This window comes from Drosophila albomicans, unplaced genomic scaffold, assembly GCF_009650485.2.
Source record: "Drosophila albomicans strain 15112-1751.03 unplaced genomic scaffold, ASM965048v2 utg000296l_pilon, whole genome shotgun sequence".
NCBI lineage: Eukaryota > Metazoa > Arthropoda > Insecta > Diptera > Drosophilidae > Drosophila > Drosophila albomicans.
This window is the reverse complement of record NW_026263585.1, coordinates 9,275-22,254: the sequence shown is the minus strand read 5'-3', so window position 1 is coordinate 22,254 and position 12,980 is coordinate 9,275. Positions and strand designations below refer to the sequence as shown.

Sequence of the window (12,980 nt, the reverse complement as noted above, 5' to 3'; positions counted from 1 at the left end):
CCTGCATGAAAATCTTGGGTCGGATAACGAAAGGGGCCAGCCACGCGGCTGGGGCGAAGAGTTTGGCAATCTGCGATAGTACTTTCCTCTTCGTATAGTAGTCCTGATGGACCACTTCTGGTGGCATGAAGAATAATTCGTTGTCGTGAGCTTGCCACCTGATGCCCAGAGATTTCGCCATACTCGAGTCCACGAGTTCTAGGAAGTCCTCTCGGAGTAGGAGTCTTGTTTGTTCGACGTGCACTTCCCGGCGTTGTCCAGGGCTGCACACTCTTCCGTAATGGTCCGGATGGCCTCTTCCTTAGTGTGTGTCCCTACCAGGACGTCGTCAACGTACATGCCGCCAGAGATGACTCGGCTTGCGAGAGGATACTGCAAGCGTATATCTTCAGCGAGTAGCTGGAGAACTCGTAGGGCCAGGAAAGGCGCGCAGTTGACACCGAATGTAACTGTTTAACTCGAAGTTACCGATCTCACCGTCCGTGACGCGAAACAGGATTCGCTGGAACGGTGTGTGCTTCGAGTCCATAAGGATGACGATACATCTTCGTTATGTCCGCATTGAACCGAAAATATCGCCATTTGAGGATCTGCCAAGTAAGATCCGATTGGAGAATGGGCCCTGAATGAAGGATATCATTCAGACTCTTCCCATTTGAGGATGGACAAGAAGCGTTAAAAACAGCTCGCACCTTTGTTGTGGTGCTATCTGGATTGAAGACGGCATGATGAGGCAGATAAAAATTAGGAGTCGTGACAATCGCCTGCGGCGATGACCCAAGTCATCGAGGCTATCAGTATAATTACAAAATAGCCCTTGTTGGCAGCAGCGGACTGGCAAGCTTTTAGTATGGCGAAAGATTCGGCGGTGAAAGTTGAGCAGTATCCGGGAAGGAGACCACCAACGATGATGGTGATATCGCTGTTAACGACGGCAAAGGTGGTGGCATCGGGAGTTGTAGAGCCGTCGGTGGAAAGCCAAGATTTTACACCAAACTTATTCTTTTCGCAATAGAATCTGGCCAGAAATTCGGAACTGAAGGTTTTGCTTTTAGGAGATGATGCAAGGTTTGTGTTGACGTTGGGCTTTTGTCCAGACCAGAAAGGCCGCGGAACGATTGCAAGACTTTGTGTGGGGGCGGTCAGGCCAAGACGTGTACTGTAAATGGCGCAACGCCGCAGAGTGGAGGTGCATTTATACTTCCGTTTGTGTTTCGATATTCCAATGAACTCTTTACTTAGCAGGGCATTCGGTGTGTTGTACAGTTCTGAAATGAGCTGCATGGTTGTCTTTACAATGCGATCTGCTATACTAGGAAGGCCAGATTCCACTAATATGCATCAGGTTGGGGAGGAAGGAAAAGCGTGATTGTATTTTTTTGATGTGGGCCATCCGTAGATAGGGAGCCCGTAGTCGATTTTAGAGAGCATTAAGGCACGAGTAATATTTACAAGCGTATTGGTGTGAATTCTAGAATATTTAGAGTTTATAAATTTAATAATATTAAGCGAGAGTCTATTTGTTTTCTGAGGTCGCAGTAATATTTAAATATAAGCTTAGAGTCGAAGGATATGCCCAGTATATCTAGTTTAACTACACTTTTAATACTTTAATAATAATAATAATTGTTCTTAAAAATTAGGTCTGGAAATTTACAGTAGTGCTCAAACGTAATTATGAAGAGTACAACAGAGAGTGGAGAGCCTTGTGGGATACCATTATATAAACAAAAGGTATCGAAAGTGGTGTTGTTAACTCGGACCCCAAAGGAACGATGGGTCATAAAGGCATTTATAAGATTATAAGGCCTAGGACCAATGCTCCAGCATTTAAGTCTAGATAGCACTGCATGTAGCCCCAATACTTGCAGCTTATGTTGAGAGACAATGGAATATGTTTCATGGGGTAGGAAATTTATCGGCACCTGGGCTTTTTCCTTTAGCAGTTGCCAGCGCTGCATCTATTTCAAACAACGTAAAATTCTCGTCTAAACGTTTTGGCCGAGACAGAAAACACGTTGGGCTGATATGTTCTAGATAGATACAGTAGTTTTTGTTGAATATAAACTGCTAAAAGTTGCTGTCCCTTGAGTAATTTAAACAGGCTTGGCCGATCTTTTTGGCAATTAGATGGGGACGGGTAACAATACCTGAGTCTGTTTGAATAAATTTTATAGGGATGGAAGGAGCGCCGGATAGTCATGTCAGGATAGAATTGGACGGAAAGGAATAAGGTTATAGGGAAGTGATCACTGCCGTGCAGATTATCTAAGATAGCCGAACTACACCTGTCAGCAATTTGGGGAGATATAATTGAAATATCAACATGGGTGAAGGAACTGTGTGTTGAAAGATGGGTTGCCGAACCGTTGTTAAGGACGACCAAATTTTTTTCCGCAATGGCGTGCTCAATGTTCTTTCCGCGGCGACTGGAAGCAGACGAACCCCATAAGGGGCTCCAAGCATTAAAGTCACCCACCCACCCCAGTCAGAGGCCGTTTGATTTGGTCAAGGATAGCAGAAATGTCCTTGCTTGAGACAGACTGGCTAGGAGGAATATATGCATTGATAATGGTAATGATATTACCAATATCCAGTTGTAAGGCTGAACAGGCGCCTTGCTTGGCCGACGTGTTTTGTGGTCAGTTGAATAAGTAACCAGTGCACTGGTCGATTTCCACTCTCAAATGACACTCATAAATGGCGGAAGATTTTCATTCAATTGTTTCGACGCTGATCCGCCATTATCTACAGGTACAGTAACTGTTGGTTGCGTCTCACTCCTACATAACGGTACGGTTCCACTCGACGACAGCGCACTTAATTGCATTTGAAATACGCTTCCAGGTGGATTATCTTCTTCACAAGACTTGCAATCGTAATCCCACTGCTGCATACTTCGCTAGCACTATCTTTGCGAACGCATTGAAAGCATTGTCGCTTTTTCAATGGCAGCGTGTAAACTGCCTCCAGCGTCAGCGAGTGTAAGTGTCGCAGGTTTCCGTAGTACCCGACCAATCAATAGTTTTCTCGTTTTTCTGGGGGAATGTTGAGTTGACATTTCCAACAAAGCGTCGTCCCTGACAATCAATATTTAGCATTTCTCTTCCTGAGGTGGAATAGTGCTTCACCCGGCACTCCAGTTCCCTTAACTTTTCAAAGCAAGTTTAGCTTTCTCTCCAACACTTCACATCAGCTACGATTCGTAGCCTACGAATAACCAATTCGTTGCTGCATGTGGCGTGCGAAGAAATGAAAAAGGCCTGTCGCCCACATAATTAGAATTAGTGCTGGAATCCGAAAAAGTTCAGTTTATTCCATAACATATCGCTTACTGCAGTGATTTCCTATAATTCTGTACAATTCGAACTTAAAGGCACATTTTTCAATCATTCATTCTGTACAATTCGAACTTAAAAGCACACTTTTCAGTCAGCATCTTAAATATAATAGGATGTCAAAGTCACAAAGGTCATTGTTGAGCTATAAAGCTTTTCTTAAAATCGGTAGTGTGCCGTAAGATACACTCTACTCCCGGCTACCAGACCAAGAATCTCGGCGGTATGAGCTTGAAAGACATGGCGTTTATTATTGAAGCGCTTGTCTAACAATTCACGAGCAAGACGACCAGCATTTGCAGTCTCTAAATTAGTGATCTAGATATCCTTGTCAATGATTGTCGAAAACAGTTTGATGAAATCTGCATACTGCGAGTATCTACCAACAGATATCGGCAACGTAGCTCCAGCAAGGAGTGAATTGAGTGCCACAATCACCGTCCGCTATTTTGGCTGCCCAGCTCTAAATGTAGAGCTGGCGCCTAAACATTCTATTTTGCAGACAGATTTATACAATAATATTATACAATTTGTCTCTTAACTCGCTGCCACTTTGGTAAAAAAAAACCAGCTCCTCAAGCTCATTATACACCAAATTAAAAGACGATTCAGTCTGTTCAATTAGCTTCAAATGCACAACTAATTCACTATCATCAAGTGATTTTACATTGGCAGTTGTTAGTTGAGCACGAAGCTTCACTGCAGAGCGAAAGATCGATTTGGCTTTGAGCGTCAAAAAGACACAGTCTTTCGATGTGGATGTGCTTTGCGTATTGCTATCAAGCCACATATTGCAGTCAAGCCCACACAACCGGCTAGCTTCGTTAGTTTCGAACTTATTCTTCCATATTGTTTCAAACGTTATAATCTTGCAACTAGTGACAATACAAGTTATAATAGTAACCAACGAAAGTAGCTTAAAAATGGCTGATAAATTTAGAGCTGTGTGCTTTTACAATCTCTTTACAATTCCGTTGTGTCATATAGGTTTCGGCGGCTACTGTTTAACCAATCATCAAAATACCAAACATTTTCGTTCTTTGAACTTTCGGTTACAAAAAAACGATATACTACTAAACAAGATACAAATGAACTTACATCGATTCGTGACAATAACAATATCAACTCAGTGTTTATACCAGCTACCCATAGGGTAGAAGGGTATTATAACTTTGTGCCGACAGGAAATGTATGTAAAAGGTAGAAGGAGGCATCTCCGACCCTATAAAGTATATATATTATTGATCAGCGTCAACAGCCGACACGACCTAGCCATGTCCGTCTGTCCGTCCGTCCGTATGAAACACACTGGATCTCAGAGACTTTAAGAGAGACTTTTTTACTTAAATGCTTTTTTAGATTTTGTTCTACTATATGCCCAAAATTATGGAACAATATTTGCTGAAGCTGTTCTGTTAATGCTTACCATCACTTTTAGTGACAAATAGATTGTATAGTGTTGTAAAGCAACCTCAAAGAACACGCCAATTCTTATCGTAGCGTCACTAAAGGCTAAACTGAATTGATCTGAATTTCAGTGTGTTTTGATTGTTTTAAAAAATGTCAAAATGTCAGTTACTGCATATGTATGTACAATCACCGCAAAACTTTCTGATTTGAGCGCCCATGCCTTGACCAGAAAGCATAAAAGTGCTAGGGGCGGCTTTATGCAAAAAAAAAAAATAGATTTTGTAACTTTGCCGGTGAAGACTATGGAGCAAAAAGCAGCGCTATGCCTTTTTGTAGCCGAGCATACATACATTTTGGCTCATTTGAACCATTTAGGAAACCTAGTCGTTAAATACTTTGAAGACAACGGCGCTATTTCTACTTAAAATGACAATACTCTTTATTCTAAATCATGCATTTACTGTTATGGCTTGCGCAGACTGGACAATTGCTGCTATACATATGTATAAGCTTCCTAATAAATTCCCAAAAATAATAGGAACAGGATGAACATATGAACATAAAAATGAGGAGAATGAGGACAATAGTAATGAAATTCTCAAAATATTGTAAATATTAGATCAACTGCTTTTCAAATTCTATACAAATTCCATACATATAAAACCGATTTCGTGCGCTCACTCTGTGTCTATCAGAAAAATATAGAGAATCCAATGAATTGAAAACCAGCTTTTTTATAGTTTTTTTTTCGAATTATTCAACTTTTTTGCAGCGTTCTTCCCGTCAAAAACAGTTTTTTTCTCAACAAACGTTGGCAACACTGCTTCTTATGCCCCTTGCATAAATTTCCTGCCGGCACAAAGTTATAATACCCTTCTACCTTATGGGTAGAAAAAAATAGATGAAATCATCTTATTTGCCTAGTTCTATAGCGACAATATCCTAAGCACATATTGTAATTTAGTTGCAGTATTTTTTTTATTTTCAATTTCATATACGAGGGTTGATACTAGGACCAGTGTTACCAACTCTTCTGGTCAGAAAAAAGCTAAAGTGACATATGAAAAAAGCTAGAAACCGCCAGAGAATTAGAATGATAGCCAAAATATAAAACGAGGTTAGTAAAAAAACAAATTGTTATTAAGTATTTTTTGAGTAGTTCGTAAATTTCGTCAATCATGCCCTCTTGTGGTACACTTGAAAATTGTTCCCGCACAACAATCCCAAATGGGTCAATGGGGTTGACCAATGAAAATGCATCGCAATATATAAAGACAATGCCGCCTCTTGCTGACAGCTTTTTGCAGAGACTCACGGAAACAAACGTTATTTTGTTTGTCTGTGAAAACCAAAGATGACGATTTTTGATGATTTACAAATTCCTTTTTGCTTTTTAAAAGTCTATTAAAAAAGTTTGAACTTTAAAATTTTGTTTTTACATTTTAAGATAACAATAAAATTTCAGTAAATAAGAGAAAATATAAATAATACAATTATTATTAGTAAAAGTTCAATCTTTTTTAAAAGATAAATACTTTTTTGTAATTTAATTTTAATTTTAATTTTCGATAGAAAATTTTCTAATAAATTAAAATTAAAACTGGTAAAAAAATTTAAATATAAATATTAAAAACATAGTGTTACAAATATAATTAATATTTTATTTGTAATTATGTTTTAATATTTTTCTATATTCTGAAATGTTATTGTTTTCTGAATAATGTAAAAACTACATTTTTAAAGTTCAAACTTTTTTTAAATTGAGTTTTTTATTTTAAAATTTCAAAATTGTAAGTCATCAAAAATCAATGCGCGATTAGATTTTTACTTCTGTCAGTAAAGTTGAAAGGGAATGAAAAATTTAAATCGCATTAAAAAAAAAACAAAATATGCATATATTCCCGATCGGGATTTGAACCCGGGCCCACAAACACGTGGGCTTGCAAACCACCAGCAGAGCCAACGCGGTCCCTGTGCAAGTGCCATTTAACTGCAAACATATAGAACGCGAGCAATTGTTGTTGTCTTTATCTTCAAGACTTTCGTCGCGGCAAAACAAAATTGGCGTGCGCCAGCTGCTTGTTTGCGAGGGCAACTGCACGTTGCAAAACTTTACATGCATACACATACTAATATAGGCGAGCATGTAGATACATACACGCATACATAGAAACGAAAGCAGAGCGCAACTTCGAATTTTCGAATGAGCCGAAGAGGCTCGGTGTGTTCGAATCGCAGCGCACGGCCCGACTGAGGCTGCAATAATACTGTTTTTAATGATACCTTTTGGATGTATGACTTGACGCATCTACATATGTATTGTATGGTTAGTGGTACATAGTAAAAGGATTGAAAAAATCTGCAAAACGAAAATTCGACTCTTTGCAGATATTGTCGTTGCAACATGCCAAATTCAATTGATTTGTGATAACAATAATCACAGAAATTGAATTTTCTCGAAAACGGCTATAACGATTTGAATAAAACAATAAGCAAAATTTGTGTCTATGTGATTCAAATAGAATGAAATAGCGTGGCATGATCGACAAGTTCGTCAAATGTAAAGAATAATTTAATGATAGTGTTAAATATTTTTTGACAGTTGACTTAAATAAAAATATAAAATGACGTATATTTATTAATTAAAATAAATCAATTATATTATATGTAAATAGCGAACGTAACATTCGACCTGAACGGAAAAAACCGAGGTTTTTTGGTGCAGTGAAAATAGGCTATACGTTGTCTCTGGCCTGACTGGTTCGGCACTGGTTCCAGTTACTCGATGAACCTGCGAAATGAACTTGTTTTGGCGGGTCAACCAAAGGTAATTTTTTTTAAAAAACCCAATTTTCATTCCCGATTTAGTGCATAAATACTGTATGCAATGTGACAAACATAGATTTAAAGGAAAGATAATTTAGTTTTCTTTTGTTTTGCATTTAAACTTTTTTAATTTAAGACTATCACGTAAATAGACAAAAATAAAATGATTGTTTTATCCGATATTTTTGTATCGATATGTGACGCTAAAGTTGCGGGGTTGACGTTGCTATATAACTAATAATTACGATACATCGGTATTAATGTTGAGTTGAAATGAAATAAAATCGAACTATTAATGCTGTAATGTTTTTGCACATCTCTAAAATTTTCTATTTAGTTATTGCGAGTTCTTGGTTTAAGCAATTTGAAGTTTTAAAGTATAAACGATTTGAGATTTGAAGTATTTTATAATAAGCTATCTGAATATTAATGAGTTTCTTTTTATTTCAGAATGCAAGGATTAGGATTGCAGAGTCTTAAAAAAAATCCGGCGGTATGTAACATTTCATTTCTGTCTTGTTATGCAACCAAATTTAAATTGTAAATGCAGATTAGTAATATTTTTGTTTTACTTTTGGACTTTAGCTGATTCCGCTGTATGTTTGCGTTGCTGCTGGGAGCCGTAGGCGCCGTTTATTATATGACTCGTCTTGCTACCAGAAATCCAGATGTTACATGGAACCGCACTTCAAATCCAGAACCATGGCAAGAATACAAAAACAAGCAGTATAAGGTAATTTTCAATTCTAAAAAAAAAAAATTTAATTTAATTTGTATTTTTATTGCAGTTTTATTCTCCCATTAGGGATTATTCCAAAACCGAGAGCGCAGCTCCCAAGTTTGAAGATAAAGTGTGGTAACATAAACACTGAATATATTATCTTAATAAATGCAGTAACCGTGTAACAAACTTAAGTTGTTCTTTTTTATTATTCAAAACTCCTTTTTAAAGAAGATATATAACAGACAAAAGGTATATGGGGCAGGTTACTATAAAATAAATATATACCGAATGCTATATTTAGTATATATTTTTAGTGTACTCCACTCAAAATATACCATTGAATACAAAACTTACCAGATTGTCAGTCAAAGCAACAAAGACCCGTAATAATTTGGCTTACTTTTCCATACAAAAGTGTTTCTTTAATTTTTATCTGATTGCAGCCATATTTTTAGGAATCATAAAAGACTATATTAGAGTATGTATCATGACTAGATTAAAAATTACGATTGTTATTCGATTTTCGGTGGCAAAATTTGAAACAAACTTGATCAGGTGCAAACATAACAAGTGCCGTCGAAAAAAAATAATGAATATCTCTCCAGAGATGTAGATGTTTATACAAACGGACGGACACACGGACTATATCGTCGCGGCTATTGACGCTGATCAAGAATATACATATGTACATATAAGTTAACAAATAAATCATTTATTTGTTTCATTACTCCCGGAAGCCAAACGCCGAAATCTAAGCGTCAGCGTTTATCACTGCAACCGTCATCGGCAGTAACCAGACACTTATGTATGTATGTTTATGCCGCAACATAGCATACGGTTATTGCCCGCTATTATGCTGACTCGACTTGCCGATTGATAGTTGGTGGCGTGATGCTTACGCTGCAAGTATTTCTTTTGGGTTTAGCTTAAGAATAAATATTGTTTATCAATTTAGTTTTAATTCGGTCTTGGCTGCAACGAAACGGTTCAGCTGTCCCATCGTTTAATTTTTCATTGATCACGGCACTTCGGCCTGGTCTTTTACAAATATCAAAAATTCTTATACTTAAAATTTACACTACAACTACAAGTAATATTGTAACGAGTTTATGAAAATAAAAATTAACTCTACAATAAATAAAATAACTCAAAACATCTAATTGTCATCTTATATACTTTATAGTGTCGGAGATGCCTCCTTCTGCACAAAGTTATAATACCTTTCTACCCTATGGATAGCGGGTATACAAATTATTTGTCTTTAAAACAACACAAGCAAACGTTTCAATTTAGTTATATCTACATATATTATTTTAATATTTTTTGTTATAAAATATATTGCTCTCTATATCACCTTACAATCCTTTGCACGAAGTATCGAAAAATTCAAATTCACTTATAATTTACAGATGAATCTACATAATTGTAAATAACTTAGAAGTTATTCAAAAAATAATTGATAATGTTTTAATCGGTTGCAGGTGTTGAGTTTAAATATGTTTTATTTCACACGCTACTGTGTCCATTCACCTCTAGTAAGCAATTATTATATTATTAACAAAATAGTGAAAGTGTCCCCCATGTAAAAGTTGTTAGAAAAGATACCTATGAAATTTGACTGACCAAATCTACAATTCTCAAATTGCGACAGAAAAACCAATTAAATTGCAACCTAAGCCTAAGCTTGAGAGATTTTAGACCTACAGTCCCTGAGATTTAGGTGTTCTAAGACAGACGGCTATATCGTTCTCCTTGCTGATCAAGAATATATCTATGTACATATATGATTTATGGAATCGGAGATGTCTCTTTCTTCCTGTTACATACATTTCTTACAGTCAGTTGATTATTATACTCTTCTACTCTATGTGTAGCGGATATAAAAACGCTCGTCAAAAATGTTCGCATCGGCATTTCGTTTTACATTCAACGCACAAAATAAATACATATAGCGTATCGATGCTCCAATACTAGAATATAAGTGGATCTCAAATCAGCTTTCCACAGAAAATTAAAACCCTATTTTCACTTCTTTCAATAAGAGGTACTACTTGGAACGACCCTGTAACGATTAAAACTTCATCGCCGATTTTTTTAGACAAGTATATTCGTTTAAAGCAAAAACAGGGTGTTTGTTTTCCATGAGTAGTATAGTGAATATACATACATATATATTTATATATAGTATTGCCAACCAATTAAATGCTATCGATAGCTGTGGATGTATTGGTTCCGGATCAGTTTATTAGCGGGGTTAGTTAAATCTATGAATATTAATATTTTTCTCATTCATTTTTTTTTTTTTAATGATCGGGTGGTTTTTGTGATGATGATGATAGCTTATTGGAAGAAACTTTCGATATTATAGTTGTTACGGGACTGTTTGTCCTCCCTGGGGCCGCGCCGGCTGGCTCATCGGTACTCAGGTGAAGTCCATCCCTGACCCGCAGTCGCGCATAATCGATAAACTTCACCGAAACGAAAACAGCTGCTTTTAAAATAGAAGAAACGTATCACTAACAAAACAAAACAGCTGCCGCTAAACAAAAGGAAATGTACAAACAAACTATTGACGACAGTGAGTAAAAGAAAACAACAATAAATACACTCACTGATCCATTTTTATGTTTGAATAGGGTGCCCAGTTGGTCCCCGGCGTACCCCACTTGCCTGAGATTGACCACATCGGGCGCCATCTCCCTTGCGTTGGCCACTACATCAGTGGCTGCTCCTCATCCGGCGTACAGCTCGTGGATTTCATCTCCCTCCCATGCTGAGAAAACTTACACAACCATGTTCATCAACGTAAGTAACTATTATATTATTCAAGAATTTCCTTTAATTACTAACATTTAATTTATTATATTATAATATAATATTTATATATTATAATATTTGAACTTCAATATGGAAAGAAACAAGATTCAAAAATCTCGCAGTTAGGACGATGCGAAACAACAATGCAGCCACAACGGAGTGATGGACAACTTCCTATACGTCGCGCCATTCAGGAGTTTGGTATATATATTCATTTATTAATTTTATAAGCATATTTGTATGCATATATACATATTTTTTGATTCGCTTTAAATATCTACCTCGACTGCCTAAGAGCTCTTGGGGTAGTGAAGGGCGATTTAGGTGAGGTGATAGAAAATATAGATTATATATATGAATTCTGTAAATATATAGATAAATATATATATATAGTGACATATCCACCACCACACTCATTTCTCGTACGTGACACATTTTTCGTAATTATTCCCCTATCTCCAAAATATCCTATTGCATTCACCTAAAGATTCATATTATATTCAAACATAACATTGTGACGACAGCGATCAATTCGTAACAAACAAATCCTATTGCATCAAATAAGATCATATTCTAAACATAATTCGTCGCGCGGCGACTAACGTCAAACAAAAAGATCCGCTTCACGCCACTTAAATTTTGTGGTGCAATTTGAGGACTCAGCATTAAAACACTAAACACATATACAGTGCAAACATTACACATAGTTAGCTCAAAGTCGCAAATTAAGAAGTTTCTTGTCAAACTCAACATATTGTAAAGTTAGTTTTTAAGACACTTTTCCTCAGACAAGACGCGTAGCTCGCTAATCTTGCAATACCAAATAAAGTTCGTCATACAAGTTATTTTAAAATTAAAATCGTTGTTTTATTTTTTTAAGCTTTCGCGTTACGGTACAAATATAATTATATATCTCGCCGCGCGAGTAACTTTACAGGTAAGGTTTGTGTTCAATAATGTGTCTAATTGTCTCTACTTGTCCAGCTTTTACAAAAATAAATGGAGGTCTACTTTCATTCATTTCAATTTAATTTAATTTATATATTTTAATTTACTTTAATCTATATTACATATTTTTATTTATTCTCTTAATTATTATCGTTTTTCTTTGACACGAAAACATGTTTTGGGGTTGCCTGTTTTACTTCAATAATATTTTAAATGTTCTAGCGACAATACAAATAATAAATTAAGAAAGTAGTATTGAGCAAAGCCGAGAAAGTCGGCATATGAATAAAGGTCTCTGAAACTTCCAAACTATTAGTTGCTGTTTAGTTTATGGTCAACGGCAACTCGAAGCGCGATCGAGCAATCTGCTACCCACTAATGAATTGCGTGTCATGGAATATGTCGGAGTGATAAGTGGTCTCGGAGTGGGCTGGTGTCGCCGCATTGACTCACCACAGTCGGCTCCTGCCTCTTTTTGTTCGGCGTTGGATGCGTCGCTGACTGGGCATGTCCGCTGTTCCAGTCGTTGTGTTGCTCCATCTGGTTGCGTGAACGGCGTCCGTTCTACGTGGTTCGTCCGTCAGAAATGCCTGGTGTCGCGATATCCAAGTTCAAATAAAACCATCGCATCTATAGCCAGGTGAGTCAATCTCACTACAACCGTATATCCTTTCTGTGACAAGACTCCACAACGATTCTTCCCTGCCAGGATCTTCTAATTGTTTTTTGTTTGTCTCCTCCACTTCACCTGGATGGACCCCTTGTCGCGCAAGAGTGGGAGCTTCAGACCTCGTCACGTACCTGTTTGGACTCCGTGTGGATACCGGTTTATTTGTCCTTGTGATTTGAGCGCTCTCGACGACTCCTGTATCTGCTCCACTTCGATACATTCTTGGTACGTATATCCATGGCATATA

General features: G+C 37.1%; 1 protein-coding gene and 1 pseudogene across 1 annotated transcript; one reads left to right on the top strand and one right to left on the bottom strand.

Moving 5' to 3' along the window:
- Positions 1-452: 452 nt before the first annotated feature.
- On the bottom strand, positions 453-3,580 carry LOC127566303 (uncharacterized; annotated as a pseudogene).
- A 4,267-nt stretch (positions 3,581-7,847) lies between these two features.
- LOC117573159 (cytochrome c oxidase subunit NDUFA4-like) lies at positions 7,848-8,489 on the top strand. The gene is given in 5 exon segments (XM_052008334.1): positions 7,848-7,951; positions 8,025-8,067; positions 8,160-8,189; positions 8,191-8,307; positions 8,363-8,489. Coding segments are annotated over 5 exon segments (336 nt in total). The 5' UTR covers positions 7,848-7,877; the 3' UTR covers positions 8,435-8,489.
- The last annotated feature ends 4,491 nt before the right edge of the window (positions 8,490-12,980 follow it).